This window comes from Heterodontus francisci, chromosome 13, assembly GCF_036365525.1.
Source record: "Heterodontus francisci isolate sHetFra1 chromosome 13, sHetFra1.hap1, whole genome shotgun sequence".
NCBI classification, from domain to species: Eukaryota; Metazoa; Chordata; class Chondrichthyes; order Heterodontiformes; family Heterodontidae; genus Heterodontus; species Heterodontus francisci.
The window spans coordinates 12,724,221-12,751,522 of record NC_090383.1 but is presented as its reverse complement, the minus strand read 5'-3'; the positions used below and the strand labels follow the sequence as shown (position 1 = coordinate 12,751,522).

The following is a 27,302-nucleotide window of genomic DNA, read 5'->3' as shown; positions in this document are numbered from 1 at the left end:
TTTTTTTTTAACTGAAATGTTTTTTGACCCCAGATTTTTCCTGTCCTCCTGAAGGCTTTTATTTTTGCAGAGATAGTTTTTTGCTGCTAGTAGCCCTCTGTACATTCTTTTGAGAGAATCGCAATGAGTTTTATTATATAGGGCATTAGAATCAAGTCTGATTCTGTCCTCTGCTGACATTTATACACACATACTTTCCAGTAGGGATTCTTGGACAACCAAGTACCCTAGCTATTTTTTCATGGTGAGGGATCCTGGGGGTAATTTTGATGCTCTATGTTTTACCCTGGTTAATATCAACAAATTCAGAGCTCCCGTTTTCTGATCTATTCTGTTTTATGCAACCTAATTGTAAGTATCAGCTTGGCTCAGTTGATAAACTGAAGCCGAAAAGTTGATAATTCAAGATCCACTCCGGGACTTGTACACATACTTCATTGCAGCGCTGAAGGACTGCTTCATTGTACTGGGTACTCTACTCCAGGTAAGATGTCTGTTTAGGTGAACATTAAAGCTCCATGACTCTGTTTGAAATACAGGGAGTTTTCCCACATAGGCTGGATCATTGTAATTCATTAAATGTGACTTGCTCTGGGATATTCCTGAGAGATGTAATAAGGTACTAGTTGAAAGCAAGTTTGTTCGTGTAATTTAGGAAGAAATTCTCTCTCTCTCAAACTGATGCAAGTTCCAGTCAGCCATGTTGTGGAAGAAATATTGCTGGGTATAACTGCTACATATTCAAAAAGAATATTGGATCCAGACATGTAAAAACTGAAAATGATGGAACAACACAGCTGGTTGATCATCTGAAGTAAAGAGTATATTAACGTTTTGATGCAATTCCTGCCTCCAAAACGTTAACATGTTCTTCCAGAAACTGATGAGTCACTATGCATTTATAAAATGTTCTCGTTTTTATTTCAGATTTCATTCATATGTGATTTTCTTTTTACTGCCGGTGGCATATGTAGGATTCTGAAAACGGTCATAGTATGACCATTGCTGATTGTCTTATTTGCATGTTTTTCAAATTGTTATTATCACACTTCAGGAACTACTTGTGAGCATCTAAAAACAAGGTATAATGTACATATGTTTTCATAATGTGGTACACAGTGATGTGAATGAAACTCAGCTGAAATGTCGCCGAAATTTTCTTCATAAACTTAAACTGGCATTCTGATAATTTGACATGTTTTCAACCTCCAATGGTTTCAGTACATATTCAGCTTACGTTTTGCACTTGCCATTTATTGCATCTTAAAATCTTAATGTTACTGAATATTGGATTGTCATTAAAGAGCTATTTAATCACTAGCAGCGTTTTAATGTAAAATAAATGCATGTCTCATCATTTTTAACTGGTAGCACTCCTGCTTTGCCATGAATTGGTAGGACATTGGTTCATGCCTATAATTCTCCACAGCAAGCTTCTCTGTTTGAGATTGTCCTATTCACAAGAAGTGTTTAGCAAAGGCCAGTTAGTTCCCCAGCAGAGGAAAGCTGCAATGGCTGCCTTTGGTGCTCTCTGGTTATTCAGAACAAAGAACAATACAGCGCAGGAACAGGCCATTCGGCCCTCCAAGCCTGCGCCGATCTTGATGCCTGCCTAAACTAAAACTTTCTGCACTTCCGGGGACCGTATCCCTCTATTACCATCCTATTCGTGTATTTGTCATTACTTAAGCCTGGGACCATGAGGTGCCTTTGTGAAATTGGAAAAAGGGCCATACATATGGTAGAATATAGCATGTTATGCAGAAATAATTTTCTTTAAAGGCAATTAAGATTTTATAGTTCTGATTAAAACTCCACAAGGCAAACCTCAAATTGCAACCTTGACCATGCAATCCTGGTTAGACTTCATTATTTTCTTAAAGCCTCTTGAAGGCCTCGATGAAGCTTATAATTACAATAGCTTATTCTCCTGATGGTCTGTTGCCTGGCATTTTCAATTCTAGAAGTTTGCATTTTCTTAGTGATGACATTATTGACAATTATGGCAGTTCTGTTAGAACTGAGAAGAGATAGTATGGGCAAGAATGTCAACAGTTGAAAACTAACTCGAGGTGGAACCATTGTTGATGTCTGTTGGTTGGATTTGCAGAAGGCATGAAGAATGTGTGGGGGCTGATGCTGTTTTAGCCAAGAACAGGGGAATATATTTTTCTCTCTATAGAAAGAAGAAAACATAGCATTTGTATAGCACTGTTCACATAGTCCAAATGTTCCAAAGTTCTTCGCAACCAGTTTTTGATGTGAGATCACTGCTGTAAATTAGGCAAATAAAGCAGGAGTTTGTACAACAAACAACCGTGAAATTAATGACCAGTTAATCTGTGTTCATAGTTTTGGTTGTAGGATAAATGTTGGTCTGGACACCCAGAGAACCCCCAACTCTTCTACAGACTTTTTATGTTCACCTAAACAAGTAAATTGGACTTTGGTTTATATTTCATCCTAAAGATGGTACCTTCAATATTGCAGCATTTCCTCAGTCCTGCATTGAAGTGTCAACCTAACTTTTATATACTTAATTCCTGAAATTGTAAATTTCATAGATGCGCAGTCTTGCAATTTTGCTAGAGGACTGTTAATTATGGAGTCAGACAGACAGTCTCCCACTTCTTAAGAGGAATTTCACTCTGTACAGAAGCATTGAAATAAACAAGATTTTCAGCACCCTAACAAACAAGGGAATATAGATCAAAATTCAGCCTGTCTACTAAGAGGAGTAGAGACTTCTTTAGGAAGTTGATGAATGTAAAGTAAGATTATCATCAGAAGTGTGGATAGAGTTGGATGATGAATGGAGGAGGTCAGGACCAGAGAGGAGCCAACAAATACAGCACAAAAAGAATGGTTATAGAATCTTGCAGCATAGAGGATTGTCATTTGGCCCATTTTGCCAATGCCAACTCATTGAATGAGTTATCCAATTAGTCCCAAAGTTTCAAAGATCATAATATATGCAACAAGATCAACAGAAAAATGGCTTTACTGAAATTCATGTCAGTGATCGATTAGTCTAGAGCTTACAAGGTAATGGATCATTTGAAAGTTAACAATTTCTATAACTTTAGAATGTAGCCGTGTACCACTAGAAGGGTGTTAGAATAATAGAGATCATTTTCTTGGGGTTAAGCAAATGTTTAAGAAGAAAGGAAAGTAAGCTGGAAGTAAGCGATGTTGAAGAGATGGCGTAGGATAGTGGGACACTTGGAGGCACACATTAGGATGATGGGACGATACCAACAGCACCAGACATCTGATGCCATTGCCTCACTTCCTGCACTGTTGTCTTCTTCAAGAATTAATTTCTAAAATGCTCTTATCATTGCCCTCCCCTCCTCCATCTTTCACAAATTCCAATTAATCCAAAACTCTGTAACCCCCATCCTCTGTGCACTGGATAACCCACTCTATTCCTGTCCTTCCTAAGCTCCACTGGCTATTTGTTCCCCTAGAGTGTAATGATTTCATACTCATTTTTATCTTGCAGCTTGCCATGGCCCCTATCTTCTTACCCGAACAATCCCAAACAGTCTGCCTCCAACATACCCTTTGCTCTGTACTGCTTGTCCATTCTGCCTGTTCTGCCATTAGTGGTCAGTCCTTCAGTCATTACACCCCTACCCCCAGAACTTCTTCCTAAACTATTTAACTATGCCACTTCTTTCAAAACCTCTTTCAACCATGCTTCCAGTTCCCCCTTAATTCCTCCTTATCCCTGGTGTTCCTTATGGTTGAGTTTCCTGGGATTTTGCACTACATGAAGGGTGCTATAGAAATGCAAGTTGTTGAAGTAACCAATCTTTTGGACTTTTACAGGAAAATCTGCAGACTAGGCAGGAAATGGTAAAATGATTTGCATGCTGTATTAATTATTTATGTTGACATATTACATATTGCATGCAATATATATAACTGGAACGTCACTATTACAATCCATTTGATTTCCTTTTATATGATTTTGTGACCTCTTTCATGGAGTGGCTGAATTCAAGCTCTGCAAGTTGAGCTTTTGTTTTTGTGCATCAGCTTCTTAATTGCAGCATGTGCAAACCATCCATACCACTGGAACATCAGATGTTTGAAAACCACATGTGGGCAGAAGCATAATCTTGAGGTAGGATCACTGAACCCTCAACCCCTGTCTAAATTGACCAAACGTATGGCAAACCCCAGCGCAAGTATGTTCCTTAAGAGCATTGATTCTTTTGCTCATCTTTATCTAGAGCTTCTCAATGCTGATATTTTATCTTGTACAGATGTTTGGAACCTAATGGAATTAAAGCTGTCGGCAAATTTATAGAATTTAAGTAGTATTTGCATAGTACTGTCCAAAAGCAGCTTTCATAGAATAGAAAAAAGCATAAATAGAACACTTCTTCCAAATTAGTTTAACGTTGCAAACTCATCAGCTGTATGTAGACATATCCTTTGTATGCTCAGCTGTCAATAATTCATTAAACTGTTCTTTAGACTGGAGCCCATGTTCGTTTTTTGTTCTCATTCTCAGTTCTATTGATCCACGTGTAGAGCGGTACAGCAGTTTATGCCATTACTGATTAGGTTAACCTGTCTTTCTCCTTCAGATGTTGACTGATCTATCTGTATTTCCAGCATTATTTGTTTTTGTTTTGGAATTTCAGCAATTACATTTTTTCTTTCTCTAGTGATGTTGTACCTTATTCTATAAAGGGGAGGAACTGTTGCTGCAGTTATACAAAGCCTTGATTTAGACCACATTCTGGGCACTGCACCTTAGAAAGGATATATTGGTTTTGGAAGGAGTCCAATGTAGAGTCACCAGAGTATAATCAGGGCTGCAAGAGTTAGATAATAAGGATAAATAAATTAGGCTTGTATTCACTGAAATATAGAAGGTTAAGGGGGATTTGATTAAGGTACTTAGGATTTTGAAAAGAATTGGTAGGGAAGAGAGAGTGAAACTTTTTCCACTGTGGGCAAGTCTAGGACAAGGGACACAACCTTAAAAGCAGAGCCAGGCCATTAAGGAGAGAAGTTAGGAAATAATTCATGCAAAGGGTGGTAGAAGCATGGAACGCACTCTCAAAAAGCAGTAGACGCTAGCTCAATTCATTTTAAATATATCATTAGATTTTTGCTAGCCAAAGGTATTAAGGGATATGGAGCCAAGGTGGGTGGTTGGAGTTGGGATATAGATCAGCCCTAATCTCACTGAATGGTGGAACAGGCTCAAAGGGCTGAATGTCCTTCTCCTGTTACTATATGAAATAGTCACAACTGTTCATGATCACTAACATCCAAATTTCCAACATAGTTTATGCAGTTGTATTAATTAGACTGTTTTATCTTGCAGGTGAAAGACCTTTTATGTGTGAAACATGTGGCAAGAGTTTTGCTTCAAAGGAGTATCTGAAACATCACAATAGAATCCACACTGGATCCAAGCCATTTGTATGTCACATCTGCTACCGAGCTTTCGCACAGAGAAATTCTCTTCACCAACACCTTAGAGTTCACACAGGTGTGATATGATTTTGTTCTGACTTTCATTTCTCATGAAAGCTCAGTGGACCAAAAAACTTGCCTCATTCAGTATTTACCTGAACTTGCTTTAATACAGATTTTCTAAAGATACAAAATTTTGCAATTGACTGGAGCAGCTGTATTAAAACAAATGGCATTACAAATCAAAGATTCAAAGCTTTACAAAGTTCGGGAAAAGAAGTACCCAACCTTTGGTAGGGAGAGATATGGGGGAAGAATGGTTCTTTATCTCCAAGTGAGATTCTATTATTGATACTAGATCTCTTTATAACATTAATTTACTAAATTGAATTTTGAAATAATTTCATTGGCTGGAGAGTATGTATCGAGAGTCTTTGCCTTTATAATTGCTGCTGGAAAGTGCAGATGGTAGCTTACAACAGATCTGTCTCGATTCTGATATCCTTACTGCCACCCACTGTCAACGCCAAATATGAAAATTAGCCACTTGGATGAGTTAGCAAAGGGCACTTGGTGCAAGTGGTCCGCACCTTAAGAAAGAAAAAAGTAATAGCACTGGATATAAATTCTGAAGTTATAGGTGACCGTCATGTGAGTAGATTGGCCATGGAAGGAGGGTTCATAAATCAGCCTGTGATTCCTTCCACTCCTTCACCCTACTTTCTAAGGGAAGAATGTGAGATATTAAACAGCAGCAACCTGGATGCATAATTTGGAAATTTTATTTGTACATTATAAAGCTGGTAGCATATTGCTAAAGTCCCCTGAATGAAATGTTTGAAGCTTTGAAGTGCTGAGGCAAGCATGGTGTTCTGTTTTAGCCTCCAGTAATTTATTACATCTTATTCAGGTGAGAGACCCTATTGCTGTGACCAGTGTGGCAAACAGTTCACACAGCTGAATGCTTTGCAACGCCACTATCGCATACATTCAGGAGAGAAACCTTTTATGTGCAGTGCATGTGGGAGGACCTTTACTGATAAATCTACACTTAGAAGACATGCTTCAGTGAGTATCTGAATGATTCCACAGAATGGATGTGTTTTCTCTATAATGCTTTGTTCAAACTATTATTTGCAGATGAGCACTTTTCCTGTTTCCAGAGTAATCTGGTTTGCAAGTTACATTAAAGTCTTTGTGAAGCAAAGTAGATTCTAGCATATCTGCAGTTGGGTGCTACCATTTCCTAATAATTGCAGTCATATCTGCTATGTCATAGTCTTGTTTTTGCCCAAAATAATCAGTCTTACATAGCCAGATTACAAACACTGACAAATGCATTAACCTAACAGATTGAGACTTTATCACAAACATATATATCTTAAGATTGCTTGTGATAATCTCTTAATGTTTAACATCTAGCTTCTGCGTGCATTTACTATAAACTTTTCTACTATAAATTGCAATATCCACATTTAGAATGGAAATTGTCTATATAAGCTTGCCTATTGCTCCATTCCCAAGGTACTGTTCTAGTCTTTGGCCCTCACAGCAGGCTATTCAGTGCTGCTATTTTGATATCCACGTGTGCAGATTTTGCCCTTTCCACATTTTGGGTTTCTCTACCATGCAATCTTGGACCCTTGTGGAGGAAATAGTGGTGTAGTAGTAATGTCACTGGATTGGTAATCCAGAGGCCCAGGCTAATGCTCAGTGGACATGGGTTCAAATCCCACAGCAGCTGGTGGAATTTAAATTCAATTAATTAATAAAAATATGGAATTGAATTCGAGTCTCAGTAATGGTGGAAACTATCATATGGTGTCATAAAAGCCCATCTGGTCACTAGTGTCCATTATGGAAGGAAATTTGCCGTCCTTGCCTGGTCTGCCTATGTGACTCCAGACCCACAACAATGTGGTTGACTCTTAACTGCCCTCTGAAATGGCCGAGCAAGCCTCTTAGTTCAAGGGCAATGAGGGATGGGCAACAAATGCTGGCCTTGTCAATGATGCCCACATCCCATGAAAGAATAAAAAAAAATTATTTGCAGTCACTGTTGGGCAGATCCCATTGTGTTCACCCCCCAGAAACAATGCTGCTGGAAGTCAGCTAGTATTTGCTTTGTGGAAATTGTTAATAAAACTGGAAGCTGTAAGAAGAAAATGAAGAAGGGATATAGGAGAAGCACATTCATGCACAGAAAGAAGAATTTTTTTTTAAATAGTCATTTGTCTCTGTAAAATAAAGAGTCTTTGAGCAATATTTAAAGCATAAGGACAAAAAACTTTAGTCCTAGCCTTTACTGTTTACCATAGCAATCTTTCCTAGTATTAGAATGGTGCTACGGTTTCTGTTCAGTAGGCTATTTCATTTATAATTGAAGTTACTTTATAAAAGCAACTTTGACGCAAGTTTTTTTTAAAGTTCAGCCAGTGGTTCCGAATTATGAAGTTTTCTGCTTTGATTAGGGCAAGTGTCTTTTGTTTCTTTCCTCACTGGCATTTTAATAGATTTGTTTTAAATTGCAGTATTCTGTCTCTCTATCCATTTAACATGGACAGAAGATTCCAACAGCTTAATTTAACAATTGGTCTTACAGCTGGCAAAAGTTTTGTTCACTGACATTGTTTAAAATCAGAATCTCAATCAAAGTACTGAAGTGCAGAGTTGAAGTGAGTGCCAACAATAAGACCAGCTAGTTACAATAACAGCTGGTCTTTTCCCTAGATGGTCTTACAGACTCAATGCATTCCACTTTACTCCCTTGCAATATCCCTTGCAAGTGCCACATTTCCTCCACACCAGCCTATGATTTTTGCTAATTTTGTTGCATTAAATCAATGCCCGAGCCATAATTAATGTGATTTTGTAGAATTCTGTGAAATGCCTTTGAAATTCCTGAGATTTTAGAATGCCAGACTTTTATTTCAAGTTATTTGAGGTGATATTTCCAAGGAAGATTTCAGGTAATACAGAAATTATTTAATTCTCTTGCAGACAGTGATATATGGTTAGGGGTAACTTAGTGACGATATCTTTCATGGTAAGAGTGAGACTTGTAGGTACATTCAACCTGCTTTTCATGCTCTAAAATGTTTAGGAATCCAGTGACTAGATGGTATTATGTAGAATTTACAGCACAGAAATAGACTGTTTGGCCCAGCTGCTCTGCTTCAGTTTTTATACTGCACACCTCCCACCCTACTTTATCTAACCCTAACAGCATGTCATAGAGTCAGTCATTTATGGCACAGAAGGAAACCATTTGGCCCATTGAGTCCATGCCAGCTCTCCATGGAGCTATCCAGTCAGTCCCACTCCCACACTCGATCCCCATAGTCCTGCAAGTTTATTTCCTTCATGTGACCATCCAATTTCCTTTTGAAGTCAGATTGTCTCTGCTTCCACGACCCTTGTGGGCAGAGTGTTCCAGGTCATTACCACCCTCTGCGCAAAAAGGTTCTTCCTCATAGTCCCCCGCATTATTTGCCCAAAACATTCAACCTGTGTGCCCTAATCCTTGTATCATTAGTTAATGGGAGCAGTTTTTCCTTATCTAACTTTTCTAAACCTGTCATAATATTGTATACCTCTATTAAATCTCCCCTCAATCTCATTTGCTCTAAGGAGAACCACCCCAGCTTTTCCAACCTAACCTTGTAACTAAAATCTGCTATCCCTGGAACCATTCTGGTAAATCTCCTGTGCACCCTCTCAAGGACCCTCACATCCTTCCTAAAGTGTGGTGACCAGAACTGGGCACAATACTCCAGTTGTGGTCTAACCAGAGCTTTATAAAGGTTCAGCATAACTTCCTTGCGCTTCCGTTCCTTTCTCCCTCATTCACTTATCTAGTTTCCCTTTAAATGTAGCTGTGCTATTCACCTCAACTACTCCATGTGGTAGCACTTTCCAAATTCTAACCACTCTTTGGGCAAAGAAGTTTCTCCTGAATTCCTTATTGGATTTTTTAGTGACTTTTCCATATTTGACTTCTAGTTTGGGACTTCCCCACAAATGGAGACATCTTTATGTCTACCCTAACCAATCCCTTCATAATTTTAAAGGCCTTAATTAGGTCACCCCTTCAGCCTTCTGTTTTCTAGAGAAGAGTCCCAGCCTGTTCATTCCCTCCTAATAATTATAGCCTCCTTACTGGTGTCACTTGCAACTTTTCTTGTTATTATGAAGAACTTTTCTAAACTTAATTATACTGTTTCTGGTCCATTTTCTCTTTAAATCTATAATCATGAAAGTTACACATAGCATAGCAGTGTGAACACATTCAGCAAGGTTCCAGCTCAGTTGCATTGTGTTTTGTACATGCTTTATGATGAAATATTTTAAACATGTGCATTTGAACTGTTCCGTTCTTAAATTATTTAAATCACAAAGTTTGTTTTTATTAAAATTAACAGGTTCATAACAAGAATGCACCATGGCAATCCTTCCTTGTCACTTTGGATGAGAACTCTAAAAAGGGCCATATTCAAAGAACAGATCTCCCCGCATTTGTTGATTGTGAGCAAGTTGCCCCTTCAGAAGCACAAGAAGAATCAGCATCTTGCACAGAAATAATCAGTGACCAAAATACAGTAACGCTCCATGGAAACATCTCTTCACATGAGCAAAACACACCTGGTATTTCAGATTGGAGGTCAGCTGGTCTGCCTTCCATCACTATGGTAACTCACGCATCCTCTATGACAGCCACTTTTAATGAGCTTGCTGTACTCCATGCCTCAACAGATTCAGTACAGCCTCACTTGCATACCTTGGCTAATGTTGAACAGTTAGTTGCAGCAAGTCCACAAGCTCTAGTCCTTGACAGCAATGCATTGGAAAAAAATGGGACCCCTAGCACAAGCATTGTGACTACAGTTTCTGTGCCTGCATGCCTAGCCATGACTAGTCACATCAATAACATGTTAACACATGCAACTGGGGTTGGGCAAATACAGAGTGGAACACCTGTCACCATATCAGCAGGGTCTTCACAGCTAACTGTTATGCAGACTGATAATCTGCCAGCATTGCAGAGTACAGTAAATGGAGTGACCAATATACAGACTATTCAAATGTAAACTAGTGTTTAACCTGCTGTATTGTTTCCATTATCCCCTAGACTCATGGATTAATTTTAAATAATCAAAATCTAGATTTTGAAAGGGAAAAATAAATAAATTATACATCCTATTTTGTCATCCTTGGGTTATCTATGAAATACTTGCAATTCTTACTGGGCTGCAGATGTATAATCTGGTGTTGTAAACTGGAGCATCAACAGCACTAGTTTATTTTCGTAACTCCTTTTGAAGCTTACAAAGTTGCAATTTAGTTCCTTTTGTACTTCCACCTTTTTCTGATACATTTTGTGCTAGGATTTCCATGAAATTGATTTTTTTTAGATAAAGTAAGTTTAGTAACCAGATAAGGTTTGACTATTGGATGTTGAAGCGTCAGATCTTTTAATCGAATATTATTTGATAATTTCTTCAGAGTAAATCATGTGATGCTAATTTTTGATCTGTTATGCAATAATTTTTTTTAAAGCTAATATTAATTGTGGCAAACTTATATGGCACCTGATTGTTTGATAACCTTTTGCATGCAGTTTGCAAAGTAGCATGTTTAAGTTTTTGTCCAAGAGGTCTGTTGGCTGATAATGGACAAATATGCTTTCTTACTTTTATTTGGACACCCGTAGCATTTCAGGCCTTATAGCCTTACAATGTGGATATCAGTACTTACATCCCAAATTCCCCCATGGAAATGCACGTGCCTTTTAATTCTATGTAGGTAGATGAGTAGTTTGAGGGAAACGATGCTTTCATGTAATTTTTATTGATAATGTCATAATACCAAATGCAAATGTATGAATTGAACATGTTTCAAAGACTTCTTTTCCAATCTCAAATTGCCACTAATGTCCTGAAGCGAATCTTCGGTCAGAATGATGCTTAAACCTGTAAAATGTATGAAGTGGTAATTGAGTGTATTAGACATATAGAGAATATTTGTAGTAGGAGAAATTTGTTTCACTTTAACACATATAATATTTGGCTTTTGTGGTCATCTTGTAAACCTGTATCTACCTTGAATATAATTTATTGTTTTGCGAATCCCACAAATGCAATTGTAGAGGATGTCAAGTCAAAATGACATGCAGTTTTATTTAAAACAAATTGGGCAGTTTGTGCTCTGCTGCTTGCCTAGTATCTGTGTACGCTAACTTATTATCTCAACAGCATCCAAAATGCTTTATGGAAGTTTATCAGTTTTTCTGATGGACTTTCATTAGTCAGATTGTGAGCTCTCTTTTGAAAATTAACATGGATGGGGCCTCTGACAGAGTTTTAGCACCATCGGTAGTGGAAAATTCTTCATCAAATTGTCCAGACTTTCAACAGTCTTAAATAAAAGCAAAATACTGCGGATGTTGGAAATCTGAAATAAAAACAAGAAATGCTGGGAATACTCAGCAGGTCTGGCAGCATCTGTGGATTGAGAAGCAGAGTTAACGTTTCGGGTCAGTGACCCTTCTTCGGAACTGGCAAATATTAGAAATGTCAAAGGTTATAAGCAAGTAAAGCGAGGGTGGGGCAAGATACAGCACTGAAACAGGCCCTTCGGCCCACCGAGACTCTGCCGACCAACAACCACCCATTTATACTAACCCTACAGTAATCTCATATTCCCTATCACCTACCTATACTAGGGGCAATTTACAATGGCCAATTTACCTATCACCTGCAAGTCTTTTGGATGTGGGAGGAAACCGGAACACCCGGCAAAAACCCACGCAGACACAGGGAGAACTTGCAAACTCCGCACAGGCAGTACCCAGAATCGAACCCGGGTCCCTGGAGCTGTGAGGCTGCGGTGCTAACCACTGCGCCGCCCTAACAATATGTTAATGGTGTGTTGAAAGACAAAGCATTAGTATAGATAGGGTGTTAACGGACCATTAATATATTGTTTGCCTTTGCTGCATGACCTTCCGGTCAGCTATTCTGTGACCTTGTCCTATCTACACCGTCTCCTTTGTTATCTCTTGCCCCACCCTCGCTTTACTTATAACCTTTGACATTTCTAATATTTGTCAGTTCCGAAGAAGGGTCACTGACCCGAAATGTTAACTCTGCTTCTCTCTCCACAGATGCTGCCAGACCTGCTGAGTATTTCCAGCATTTCTTGTTTTTATTTCAACAACCTTATTTCCATTTCCCAACTCATCATTTGGCTCTTTTTAAAAAAAAACTTGTTAGAAATTATCAATCTAATTCAATATAGTGATAAACACTGTCTTCCCTTCAATCCATCTATTTCATATAAAAGTTTTGAAAGTGTGCATCATATTTCAGAGTGCGAAAGGGTGTCATTTCTTTCTTTTTCTCTTGAGCCAGTGATGAAAAGTTGCAGACACCTTCCAATTTGCCTATTTCCCTCATCAAACAACAGAAAAGCTCTAGTTGACCTCAGGCTATGTTTACCTACAGCAATTGGACCTGGTAGCCTTAAGGAGCCAGGTCACATTAACCACGGATCCACATTAGCAGCAGAATGCATTCCATGGCATAAACTCGAGTTATCTTAAAACTGTATAATATGGCCCATTGATGGCAATGCCACAGGAGGCCCACTAGTAAGTTTAAAAATACCTGTTCTCTCCTCCTCTTCCTCTGGAACAAAAGTTTTTACATCGGCTTCTCTCCCACAACAAAATTTGCATATATAAGTAGGTTTGGAAAAAAACTGGTCAAGCCTCTGCCACCTCCAACTGCCAAGGGTGTATGTCATTAGGGTCTGGTGACTTATCCATCCTGAGTTCTGAGCTTTTTAAGAACCAACTCTTTTTCTACAATTATCTCAACAGTTGTTCCATATCCTGTCGTCTACCTACATTTTCACTTCCGCTGTTATTTATAAAAATAAACACTATTTATTTAATCTCTGTGCCAAATTATCCTCTACAGTTTGTCCCTCCTTCATCCGAGTGGTTATTCTCCTTTAACTATTTTTACTTTTTATATGCTTACGTAAGCCCCTATTTCATTTTCTATTGTCTGCAAGTCTCTTTCATATTCTCTTTTAGTCTTTCTAATCTCCACTTTCATCTCATGATTAACTTTATTAGTTGTAATTTTATTATATGCCTCCCTTTTTATCCATGGAGCTCCATTTTTAATGTCTTTCCATAAAAATATATTTAGTTTGCTTTCTACCCATTTTGATGTTTAGATTTCCTGCTGCTGATCCATAGGCCTGCTTGCTAAAATTTCTGCCCAGTGATTTTAAGCCACGTCCTTTCTTGCTGAATTTTCTTATCCAGAAAATGTTACAACCAGAAATATGATTTTACTCCTTTTCTAGATGAAGGTACGTCTCTGTCATAGCTTTAATATCAAATTCCTCCATTTTTACATTCATTAATGGGCGTTGCTGGAAAGGCCAGCATTTATTGCCCAACCCTAATTGCCCTTGAGGTGGTGATGTTAAGCCACCACCTTGAACCACTGCAGCCCATGTGGTACAGGTATATGCACAGTTAGAGAGGGAGTTCCAGGATTTTGACCCAATGACAATGAATGACAGCGATATATTTCCAAGTCAGGATGATGTGGACTTGAAGAAGAACTTTCAGGTGGTGGTTCTGTTCGTTTGCACCTACTGCCCTTGTTTTCCTGGGTGCTAGAGGTCATGAGCTTGGTAGGTGCTGTCAAAGAAGCCTTGGCAAGTTGTTGCACCTTGTAAATGCTAACTCTTCACTTTTGTTTTAAATACTTTGTGCATTTACACATGTACCACTCATTCCTGACTCCCAGTTATTTTTGAACATTAACTCGTATTCTGTTCACTAATTTTCGAATTTGTTTTTATCATTTTTCCCTTCTGCACCAGTGTTTATATATCTCCCCACCTTGCAGCCTCTTTCTTTCTCTTTGGCAGGGTCTGTTTTAGATATTCTGTTTATCCTTATTGGATAATAATTATAGTGAATGTTTCAATTTGAAGCAAAGGTTAGTAATGTTACCTTGTCCCACCTGTCACATTTTCCACTAGTTGATTATGAAACATTAGTGTAATTTAGTGTTTTTGGCCTAGATTACCTCTCTCCCAGGTTGAGGATAATATAGTGGAAAGTGCCTTCCATAGAAAACATACCTAAGAAAACAAGGGTATTGCTTTCAAATACAAATAAAAGGAACTTTCGCTGAGCAAAAATTAAGTTTCAATCTAGGTCATTCAGCAAATACCCCATTTATGTTGCAGAACCATTTTCACTGGGTCACAGGCGCAGGTTAAGCAGCAATGGCTAATTGTGCAGAGTGACATTTGCAAATTGGTATTGATCGGGGAAGCTCTACAGGCCAGCAATGACAAAAATGTGCTGGTGACCTTCATAACATCCTGAGCATTCAGGCTGCCTGTGTCCACATCCAAGGTAGTGGACACAAACCTAATTACTGCCAATAACATTTTTTTAATGTCCAGCATCTGCAAGCACCAGACAAAACCTCCCCAAAAGGAGTTATGATGCCTCCCATGCTACTGACGTTGTTTAGTTTATTGATTTTCCCTAACAGAAGTGTTGCCTAAGGCAAATCTAAAGAAAATGGGGTAAACGTGTATTTTTAGTGTATCAAAAGTGTACAGAAGGCTTTGTATCCTTATGACCTTTGAGCTGCATTTTTGAATGAATTTGAGAGCAGTATCTTAATTCTTTGTAAATTTTTACTTTTCTCCTGTTTTAAGTTGACATGAAGAAGTGTTCAGATTTCTGTGATCGGATATATGAAAAAGCAATTTGAAATATTAACTGAATTTTTAAGCAAAGCAGTTGGAATGTCTATTAAAAGTAGAATTTTAAAGTTCAACATACAAATTCATTATATTGTTTGCCTGGTAATTTGTGTTGTTAAGTACACTTGTGATCCAAGAAGCCTTGATCTGTTTCTTCAAGATTATTTGGAAAGTTCTTGGTGAACAAACCTTGCAATAGCTTTTGGTGCTCTCAACAGGCCTGGCCATATAGCTTCCAAATTGCCAGCCTTTTCTGCTCTCTTGTCTTCTGTGACCTCCCTGCCTGTCTCTGTCTCCCATACTCACCACCCACACCCACCTCCCCAGAAAAACTGGAAAGATAAAAACAAACTTTGACTTCAAACTCAATTTTGCATAGCTACTCCACCGGACACCAACACCCTGTTATTCCATTCTCTTGCGTCTTCCACATAACAAATCTTGCTGAAAACAGATGCAGGAAAGGAATTTATTAGCAGAAAAGTAAAAGATGCACAAGTTCTAAAAAAGATGTGGTTTTATGTGCAAGCAAAGTACCTATTAAAATCAGACTATATTGCTGACCTGACATTTTAGGGCTTTTTGAATATTTAAAAGCTCAATAGTTGAACTTTCAACATGAATGGTTCTCTACAAACATATCCTATTTATTTTTTTTCATATCTCTAATATGTTATGGTGTGCATTTTCATCATGTTAAATGGTCATTTTGAGTGAAGCAAGTTTGAGCATTGTCATTATTTCTAATAATTTGTTAACATTGGTAGTCTGATGCTTCAAACAAAAATGTTATTTATCTTAGAAAGCATCAACTATGTTTATTTTCTTATTTTCCTATGAAAGTGCTATATAGGTAGTAAAGATATCAATGTGCAACAGATCTTTTTATGTTGTTTTCCTTTATCTTTGCTTTACACACTTGTACTTGAACAGCCTGTTAAACTTTAATAAGCATTTAGGCACATTAGAAACAGGAGTAGGCTATCCAGCTCCTTGAAACTTCCTCCATTCAGTTAGATCCTGGCTGATCTACACTTGAACCCCATTTACTTGCCTTTGCTCCATATCCTTTACCTAACGAAAATCTATCCGTCTTAGTCTTGAAGGCTCCAATAGTCCTGTCATCCATAGCCTTTGGGGGTGGTGGGTGCCAAGGGTGTGGGTAGAATTCCAGATTTCTACTACCCTTTGTGTGAAAAATTGCTTTCTGATTTTGTTCCTGAATGGCCTAGCTCTCATATTAAGGTTATGTCTACTTGTTCTTGATTCCCCACCAGAGGAAATGATTTCTCCGTATCTACTCTATCATATCCTTTTAAGTTTAAACACCTCGATCAGCTTACCCCTTAGTCTTCAAAGCTCATGGAGAATACAAGCCAAGTTTATGTAACCTGTCTTTACCGTTTAACCCTCTAGCTGTGTCATTCTGGTGTATCTGCGCCGCACTCCCTATAAATATTGTCTCTCGGGTGCACCAGCCAAATCTGAGTGCAGTGTTCCAGATGGGAAATATACAACTGAAGTAATTCTTCCCTTTGTATTCCAGCTACCTTGAGATAAAGGCCAACATTGCATTAATCTTTTTATTGTTTTAGTACCTGTCTACTACTTTTTAATGATTTCTGTGCTTGGACTTGTAAATTTCTTTGCTGCTGTACTGGTCTTCCTTTCTCACCAATTAGAAAATACCCTGAATTATTTTTCTTGGATCCAAAGTGGATGACTTTATATTTATCCATATTGAACTCCATTTGCCACAGTTTTTGCCCACTTACTTAATCTATATCCCTCTGCAACTTACTGTTCCCATTTGCACTACTTACAGCCCCTTCTAACTTAATGTTAACTGCAAACTTGGAAATACAACTCATCCTTAATCCAATCGTTAATGAATATGGTGAAAGATTGAGGCCACAGAACAGATTCTTGGGGAACATGATTTATAACATCCTGCCAATCGGAGTGTATACCCTTTATCCCCACTGAATTCTTCCTCCCAACCAATTTTTAACCCAAGTCAAAGGCTACCTCCAATTCCATGCAATCTCATTTTTGTTGTCAATGTTATAGGAAAGAACACTGCATTTTTAGAGCACTTGTATCATGTTTCCCGGACAGCCCAAGGTACTTCTCAGCCAACAATTACTTTGGAAATGGATCACTGTTTTGTAGGCAGATGTAGTAATCACTTTTATGTACAGCATGGTCCCATAAACAGCAAGTGGTGATTAAGAAATGTTATTCTGGACAGCTGAAGAACTCCCTGCTGTTAGAATAGTGCCACGGGATCCTTAATGTCTACTTGTCAAGGCAGGCTTTAATATCACATCCAAAAGACAGTGCCTCCACTACAGTACTGAGAGGGTGCTACTTTGTTGGAAGTGTCAGACTAGATTGTGCAGTCAAGTCCTAAAGAGGCCTTAAGCCCACAACCTCTGACTCAGGTAAGATGAGCTCAACTAATTTCAAGTATAGAATGTTATTGAAATAATTTCTATGCCGCTGAAAAGCCTAGCAAATACACCTCATTTTCATGCCTAGAGTGTGGATTACTGCCAGCTCTCAGTTATTGCACCTGCAGTAGATCGTACACGATGCCCCTCATTGTGAAGTTCACAGCTTAGCAATGCTCCATATCGCAAGAGAGGTGAAGCAGCACAGAGAGAAGGGAAATTACTGAATACGTCACTCGGGTTCGTACTGGCAGAAGTCTAGAAGTAGGCATCTATCTACTTTCATAGCTAACAGTGGTGTTGCTTGTTTGTATTTAATTTCCTTTTTTAGAGTACTGATCGATGTGTTTGTATTACGTTGCTGCCCGTGTTATTTTAATGTCATTAATTCATTAACTAATAGTTAATAATTGTTTAAAAGTACAAGGAATTTATTATAAACTGCTCAGAGGAATGTCAACCCCCAACCTGAAGAGATAGATTAAAAGTAAAAGCACATTTGTACTTGGTGTTTTCTGTTATATTTATGGGCAGATTTGAGTAGCTTTCCAGTGCTTCCCAGTCGTTTTTTACTTTATCTAAAGATTTTTCTTCTGTTTTTATTGCCCAGACTTCAATAGTTTATCATTGGTAGTAGAGTTGTCATGTAGCTGGAATCACAGATCAGTATCACATTCTCAATTTTCTATTTTATTCATGAGACAACTTTGCTATTGCATTTTTAAAATTATTTCACAGGATTTAAGTGTTGCTGGCTAGGCCAGCATTTATTGCCCATTCCTAATTACCCTTGAGAAAGTGGTGATGAGCCGGCTTGAACTGCTGCAGTCCATGCGGTGTATGTGCACCCACAGCGCTGTTAGGAAGGGAGTTCCAGGATTTTGACCCAGTGACATTGAAGGAACAGCAATATAATTCCAAGTCAGGATGGTGTGTGGCTTGGAGGGGAACTTGCAGGTGTGGTGTTCCCATGCATCTGCTGCCCTTGTCCTCCTAGGTTGTAGAGGTACAATCAAATGAAGTTTTGTTACTTCTCTGAAACTATAAACAATCTGTGGTACTGTGGATCTCCAACCTCTTCCTGAAAGATGGGAGATGGTGTTAAGTTCCAAAATAAAAGGTATAAGATGTAGTAATTGCTTAATATAAAAGTTTACTAAACATTCATAGGATACGGAACTCGGTTTTTCCAAATGTGCAGTGCACCTAAAGCTATGTCACAATCCCAAATTAGATATGTTTATACAGGTGATGCAACTTGCTCCAGAAACAGCTTCAAACTGCAAAATTCCTACTCTCACCACCTTCCCAAAAAATTATATCTTGATCTGATTCAAATAGAAACAAAATTTTCAATTATTGATCTGTTGAATCAGCCTTACTTGTTTTTCAGGTCTTTTATGTGAATTTTGTCACTATCATTTTCTAGTGTATGATATCTGCACAATTTGCAACAGCAATTAACAGTTGAGAGTAAAATTCAATGTATAGCTAACGAGTTGAATGAGGATTTGCAGAGCCAAGATACTTGATATTAGTATGGGTGCTGCTGAATATTGGCATGGAATTCAAAAAAGTGTGCTTTGTTTTCATGTTTCATCCATGAGTGAAATTCTGCATTCACAATGACTTGAGTGTTAGTCATTTCTCCTATTGTTTACATTTTTTTAAAAACTTTAAACAGTAATAAATACACTCACCATCAAAGTTCATAGAGAGCAAATGCGGTGCAGCCAGTGAAATGTCATAACACAATGTTCATATAAATAAATCCCAGACATTAATTACTGCTGCTCCAGGCAAGTGGCTGACTACAAATGTATACTAAAGTGATAAATTCTGGTGATGGTTGTTGTTGGATGCAGCAGAAATAAATGCAGTGGGTTTGTTTTGTAATGTGACCTAGCCCTAGACAGATTTACTGAAAATTATGGCTGCATTTTTAGCATGAAGCCCTGCAAAAATCATCATACCCTATTCATTAACTTGCCTTTCACTTCCACTCCGAACTGGTGCTACTGTGACTCTGGCCACTTGAATGCTGTTAAATGTTATGGACAAGAATTCCTATTCTCACGCAACTCACAAGATCAGGAATTCTCACTCATAGTATGTAGCAATCTTTAATTATCCCAGTGCAGCACCAGCTTTAGGTGAGGGGTGCATCAAGGGAAGGTTGAATCTGTGACCAGTGCGGATGTGAATTGAGGGGAAGAGTGCCAGTATGAATTGAGAGGAAGGGGGACAGTGAATAGGAGCCATAAAACAATGTCATTGAATAAAACAACCTGAATTAGCAACATACGAATACATATGAAATACATAATAAAATATGAAAGGCACAATTCAGCATAGCGGTGCCTCATCAGACCCCTTTCCAATTCTGAGCGGTGTGAAACAGGGCTGTGTTCTTGCACCTACACTGTTTGGGATCTTCTTCTCCTTGCTGCTCTCACATGCATTTAAGTCCTCAGAAGAAGGAATTTTCCTCCACACAAGATCAGGTGGCAGGTTGTTCAACCTTGCCCGTCTAAAAGCGAAGACCAAAGTACGGGAAAGTCCTCATCAGGGAACTCCTCTTTGCTGACGATGCTGCTCTAACATTTCGCACTGAAAAGTGTCTGCAGAGACACATCGACAGGTTTGCGGCTGCCTGCGATGAATTTGGCCTAACCATCAGCCTCAAGAAAATGAACATCATGGGACAGGACGTCAGAAATGCCCCATCTATCAATATCGGCGACCACACTCTCCAAGTGGTTCAAGAGTTCACCTACCAAGGCTCAACTATCACTAGTAACCTGTCTCTCGATGCAGAATTAAACAAGTGCATGGGAAAGGCTTCCTCTGCTATGTCCAGACTGGCCAAGAGAGTGTGGGAAAATGGTACCCTGATGCAGAACACAAAAGTCCAAGTGTATCAAGCCTGTGTCCTCAGTACCTTGCTCTACGGCAGCAAGGCCTGGACAGCGTAAGTCAGCCAAGAGCGATGTCTCAATTCATTCCATCTTCGCTGCCTCTGGAGAATCCTTGGCATCAGGTGGCAGGACCGTACTACCAACACAGAAGTCCTCGAGGTGGCCAACATCCCCAGCATATACACCCTACTAAGCCAGCGGCGACTGAGATGGCTTGGCCATGTGAGCCACATGGAAGATGGCAGGATCCCCAAGGACACATTGTACTGCGAGCTCGTCACTGGTACCAGACCCACCGGCCGTCCATGGCTCCGCTTTAAAGACGTCTGCAAACGCAACATGAAGTCCTGTGACATTTATCACAAGTTGTGGGAGTCAGTTGCCAGCGTTCACCAGAGCAACCATAAAGGCGGGGCTAAAGCGTGGCGAGTCGAAGAGACTTAGCAGTTGGCAGGAAAAAAGACAGAAGCGCAAGGAGAGAACCAACTGTGTAACAGCCCCGACAACCAATTTTATCTGCAGCACCTGTGGAAGAGTGTCTCACTCTAGAATTGGCCTTTATACCCACTCCAGGCACTGCTGCACAAACCACTGACCACCTCCAGGTGCTTACCCATTGTCTCTCGAGACAAGGAGGCCAAAGAAGAAGAATACATATCCACAATTTCTTCACAAGCATTTAGAGAAAATACCTGCTACATTCTTCCACAATTTTCCAATAATCTCATCCATATTTTTTCCATTAGCTACAGAATTGGAAATTTGCTGCACAATTCCTGCCTCCAGACCCAAATAAAAAAATAAATATAGGGGTATGGCAGCATAGTGATTATGTTACTGAACTAGTAATCCAGAGGCCTGGACTAATGATCTGGAGACAGGAGTTCAAATCCTACCATGGCAGCTGGAGAATTTCAATTCAGTTAACTAAATAAGTTTGGTATAAAAAACTAGTCTCAGACTGGTAACCATGAAACTACCAGCTGGTTATAAAAACCCAACTGGTTTACTAATGTCCTTTGGGGAAGGAAATCTGCTGTCCTTACCTGGTCTGGCCTATATGTGACTGCAATCCCACAGTGTACTGTATTGTGATAGCTAAATGTTTGTATGCTGCCCTCTCTGTTGCAGAAGTATACATAAAAGCTCAACAGTGACTGCCGACAGTAAGACTCATTTTAGAATTGTTTAGTGAATACACAACAAAAAGTTAGTGAAAAGGATGGAATTAGATTTTTTATTACATTCATTTGAGAGATTACAGTCTGAAGAACATTGTGACATTTTTTGGAACTCCCAAAGTCGATTTTGAGGAAGTTGGGGCAATTTGAAATTTGCTCTGGGAGTGTCTGCAGCACTGTATGTAATTGAAAAAAGGGCACTGAAGATGCATTTTGGGACAATGGGGGAACTCAACCCTAACAAAGAGGACTGGTGTAATCATGAACGAAGGTTGCACATTTGGCTGCAAACTAATAAAATAGAGGATGAGAATAAAGTGAATGGTTTCCTCACCATGAGGGAGCCTGAGGTGGTGTCTAACCGATGTTGCCCGTGAGACCCCGGTACTTTGGACCATACTGAAATTAATGATATTCTGGACTTATAATATGGCATGACTAAGAATGAAATTGCACTGAGTTGCATTCTGTGCGTGGAAGGAAGCAGTTGCCAAGTGAGTCTACTTCAGATTATCTTCTTGAATTAAAGAAACTTTCTCATCACTGTGGTAATGGTGCAAACTGAGAAGTCAACCTTCGGGACACGTTCGTTGAAGGTCTAAAGAATAGTAAAATACAGGCCGAGCTTTTGAGTAAAGGCAATAAGCTGACATGGAAGGAGGCTTGTGATGAGGCCGCAGCCATGGAATTGGCAGGAAAAGGTAATTGCAGATTGCAAGGAAGTTCTTTTACTGAGCCAGCAGGGGAGGTCCACTGGAATTCAGTGGGAACCAGGCCACAGCAGTCAAGTTCACAGACTCAGAGTCAGAAATTTAGATGCTACCATTGCCATGGTAGCCACCAACTATCTAAATGCTTGCATTTCCAGTCAAAGTGGGAAAGTCGGTCATTTCCAGATGGCATGCAGGAGTAGAGGAAATAGTTATGCTCCGGGTCGCGGTAAAGCTCCAGGCTGCAGCAATGCACCAGGTGGAGGTCATGGTAGACCTAAAGCTAGTTCAGGAGCCTTGAAGTCCTTTAATGTAAACATGATAGATATGGAAACAGAAGTTAATGTTATCAAGCAGGAAGATCAAGAGCTAAACTCAGTCAGACAGCAAGAAAAACAGCAAATGGAAGTTGAGAGAAAAAGGGTTGGAGATACAATTCCAGCACCCACAGTAAAATGACAGTCAGAGATTCATACCTTACTTTCATCATTGATACAGCTGCAGCAGTTTCTGTTATCTCAGAAGGAGTGTACAAAAAGTCCCTAAGTCACATTTCCTTATGCAAAACTGATGTGAAACTGACTAGTTATTCCAATAACAGTATTCGGTGAAGTTAGTGTTAGGGTGGAACACAATGATGCATCCTATTGCTTGCCATTGGTAGAGGTAGGAGGGGACAAAGTCTCCCTGATAGGAAGAAATTGGCTTAAGAAAATATGTTTAAACTGGGCCAAGTTATTTACAGTAGGGATCATTAAGGATACATCTGATATTGAAGACTGATTCCTTTTAGCAAATGAGTTACCTGTGAATTACTTTACATATACAAATGATATGCCAATGCCTGACAGAGAAATTTCTGAAGAAACTAGCAAGGATGTGGTGCTCAGTAAAGTACTCAATTATGTTATGAATGGCTGGTCTAAAGAGTGTGATGATGAGAAATTGCACGAGTATTTCACAGGTAGAAATGAACTGAGTGTAGATCAAGGCTGTCTCCTATGGAGTTTGATTCATTATACTGCCAAGGTTTAGAGAGAGATTGTTAGAAGAATTTCATCAAGAGCACACAGGGATAGTCCATATGAAAGTAGTAGAAAGAAGCTATTTTTGGAATCCAAAGGTAGATAGAGATATTGAAGAGTTGGTGAAAAGTTATGAAATGTGTCTCGGAATGAGAAATGATCCAACTAAGGTTTCTTTCATTCCATGGCCAAATACAAGAAAACCGTGGGAATGAATACATGTCAATTCCTTTGAAGCGGAAGGCAGAATGTTTTGTTTTGGTCGATACCTATAGCAAGTGGATAAATGTTGAGTCTATGCCCAACAGCACAAGTGCCAAAACTATTGAGGTTTTGAGAAGTTGGTTTGTAATTTATGGGTTACCAGAAGTGTTGGTGTCAGATAATGGTCCACAGTTTATGTCAGAAGTGTTTGAAATATTTCTGAGTAAGAATGGAGTCAAACGTACTCTAATATCACCATATCACCCAGCATCGAATGGTGTTGCAGAAAGTAAACAAATTGTGAAGAGGTCTTTGCAGAAGTATCTACTAGGTAACAAGCTGGGCAGTAATTTCCATGTTTTTCTTCAACACAGGCTGGACAATTATCTATTCTCAGTGACCGAATAACCCCACAGCTTACAACAGGTTGTTCACCTTATGAGTTAGTGTTTAAACACCCCCCTACAACAAGGTTTAGTTTGTTTAAGACTGATGTCAATAGCAAAATAAGAGAAAAGCAAGACAGTGAAAATGAGTCATGATACTCAAGGCATGAAACTTAGAGAGGTCAGTGGTGGTCAGAAAGGTCATGATGGGAAACCACCAAGGCGATAAGGAGAAGTATGTGTTTGGAGTTGCTGTAAAAAGACTAGATGCATTCACATATCCAGTGAAGGATGGAGAGAGACTACATTGCTGTCATGTAGATCATTTGCTTGGAAGAGGAAATCTAACAAAGGGTGAGCATGAAAAACCTCCTATAGTCCAAGTTCCTACAGTCCCAAAAGAGAAAATCAGAATGAAAGTGCGAGTCACAGAGAAACTGAAAGTTTGCCGGTATTACAGAATCCACCAGTAGAGAAAAGTTGAGTCGGTCAATTTCACAGTCCCAACCATTAAGTGAAGTTTATAGTCAAAGTTCTTAAATGTTGTGAGGGTTCCTGCCTCTACCACCCCTTCAGGCAGTGTGTTCCAGATTCCAATCACCCTCAGTGAAAAAAATTTTCTTCAAATCCCTTCTAAACCTCTTTCCCCTTACCTTAAATCTATGCCCCCTGGTTATTGATCCCTCTGCTAAGGGAAACAATTTCTTCCTATCTAACCTATCAATGCCCCTCATAATTTTGTATACCTCAATCAGGTTCCCCCTCAGCCTTCTCTGCTCTAAGGAAAACAACCCTAGCCTCTCCAGTCTTTCTTCATATATGAAATGCTCCAGCCCAGGCAACATCCTGGTGAATCTCCTCTGCACCCTCTCCAGTGCAATCACATCCTTCCTCTAGTGTGGTGCCCAGAACTGTACACAGTACTCCAGCTACGGCCTAACTAGCGTTTTATACAGCTCCATCATAACCTCCCTTCTCTTATATTCTATGCCTCGGCTAATAAAGGCAAGTATCCCATATGCCTTCCTAACCACCTTATCTACCTGTGCTGCTGCCTTCAGTGATCTATGGAAAAGTACACCAAGATCCCTCTGACCCTCTGTACTTCCTAGGGTCCTACCATCCATTGTATATTCCCTTGCCTTGTTAGTCCTCCCAAAATGCATCACCTCACACTTCTCAGGATTAAATTCCATTTGCCACTGTTCTGCCCATCTTACCAGCCCATCTATATCGTCCTGTAATCTAAGGCTTTCCTCTTCACTATTTACGACACCACCAATTTTCGTGTCATCTGTGAACTTACTGATCATACCGCCTATATTCACATCTAGATCATTAATGTACGCTACAAACAGCAAGGGTCCCAGCACCGATCCCTGTGGTACATCACCGGTCACAGGCTTCCACTCGCAAAAACAATCCTCGACCATCACCCTCTGCCTCCTGCCACGAAGCCAATTTTGGATCCAATTTGCCAAATTGCCCTAGATCCCATACCTTCTTAACCAATCTCCTGTGCGGGACCTTATCAAAAGCCTTACTGAAGTCCATGTAGACTACATCAACTGCTTTACCCTCATCAACACATCTAGTCACCACCTCGAAAAATTCAATCAAGTTACTTAGATGTGATCTTCCCCCTGACTAAGCCATGCTGACTATCCCTGATTAATCCCTGCCTCTCCAAGTGGAGATTAATCCTGTCCCTCAGAATTTTTTGCAATAGTTTCCCAACCACTGATGTTAGACTCACAGGCCTGTAATTACCTGGTTTATTCCTGCTACCCTTCTTGAATAATGGTACCACATTCACTGTCCTCCAATCCTCTCGTACCTCTCCTGTGGCCAAAGAGGATTTGAAATTTTGTCAGAGCCCCTGCTATCTCCTCCCTTGCCTCACATAACAGCCTGAGATATATCTCATCTGGGCCTGGGGATCTATCCAATCTTAAGCCCGCTAAAACAGCTAATACTTCCTCCCTTTCAATGCTAATATGTTCAAGTATATCACAATCCCCCTCCCTGATCTCTACACCTACATCGTCCTTCTCCATAGTGAACGCAGATGAAAAGTAATCATTTAAAACCTCACCTATGTCCTCTGGCTCCACACACACAGATTGCCACTTTGGTCCCTAATGGGCCCTACTCTTTCCCTGGTTATCCTCTTGCCCTTAATATACTTATAAAGCACCTTAGGATTTTCCTTTTATCTTTCCCGCCAATATTTTTTTCATATCCCCTCTTCGCTCTCCTACTTACTTTTTTAAGTACATTAATGGACATTTAGGTCAAGTTCTCACCCTGTTTTTCTCTGCATAAACCTTTGGTCAGGCCTTAAGGTGGACCTAAGTAGCTCGTCTTGAAAACCAGCAAGACCTTATTTTAAAATGTAAACCTATTTTGATGATGTTTACATTAGTACATGTGTAATTTCCTATGGTTCTTGCTGAAGATGCACTGTACTGTGTTCACCCATGACTGGTGTCAATTAGCTTTGTGTTTGTTTTTTTTTTTACTTTAATCAAGTTACTTTTAGTAGTTCTGACCAAGGGTTTTGCTGCCACATATTTAGAAGCTGCATTTTGAAAGTGATCCTTCTAAAGGGCAGTCCTCTATTTTTGTATGAATTGGAGAAAGGAAAGAATAAACAGGGGGTGATGGAATATCCAGGAGCACCCTTAGGCAGAGGCACACTTTGGAGCATTCGAATAAAGCTGACATCACAGGGTGGATTCACTCGACAGCAAGTGAGACTGCGTTGTCTCCCAGAATCTGACTTCTTGTCTGCCCTCTACAATAGCGATGGCCCAGTGATTGTAAAAGTCACCTCGGTCCCTTTTATGTATCCAACTTATTCCAAACTACCACAGATGGAGCAAGCAGGTGGCTGATGCAGAGAACAAATTTTCAATTTTTTTCTGCCCATGGGTAAACGGTAGAAAAATGAAAGGGCTGTACAATTTTTTCAGATGAAAGAATTTACCCAAACTCCAGGATTTCTTTGATAGCACCCATGTATTCCTACAGGGCTGCGTACATTTCTGTGGCCTTTATGAATCACAAGGGCTTTCACTCCATCAAAGTGCATTCATCTTCAGCTATCAAAATAAGATCTTACAGGTATAATGCCTCCCAGGTTGCAGTCATGACTCTTTCAGTTTAAGGTTATC

The 27,302-nt window shown here is 39.5% G+C and overlaps 1 protein-coding gene across 6 annotated transcripts in view; it reads left to right on the top strand.

Annotated features, from left to right (window-relative positions):
* gzf1 (GDNF-inducible zinc finger protein 1) overlaps positions 1-10,641 on the top strand; it is a 37,588-nt gene extending 26,947 nt beyond the window's left edge. For all 6 annotated transcript variants that reach the window (XM_068044381.1, XM_068044384.1, XM_068044383.1 and 3 more), the window contains 3 exons: positions 5,351-5,518; positions 6,353-6,510; positions 9,864-10,641. In XM_068044381.1, the coding sequence (XP_067900482.1) occupies positions 5,351-5,518; positions 6,353-6,510; positions 9,864-10,529 (992 nt within the window). In that variant the 3' untranslated portion in view covers positions 10,530-10,641. The remainder of the gene's footprint in view (positions 1-5,350; positions 5,519-6,352; positions 6,511-9,863) is intronic.
* The last annotated feature ends 16,661 nt before the right edge of the window (positions 10,642-27,302 follow it).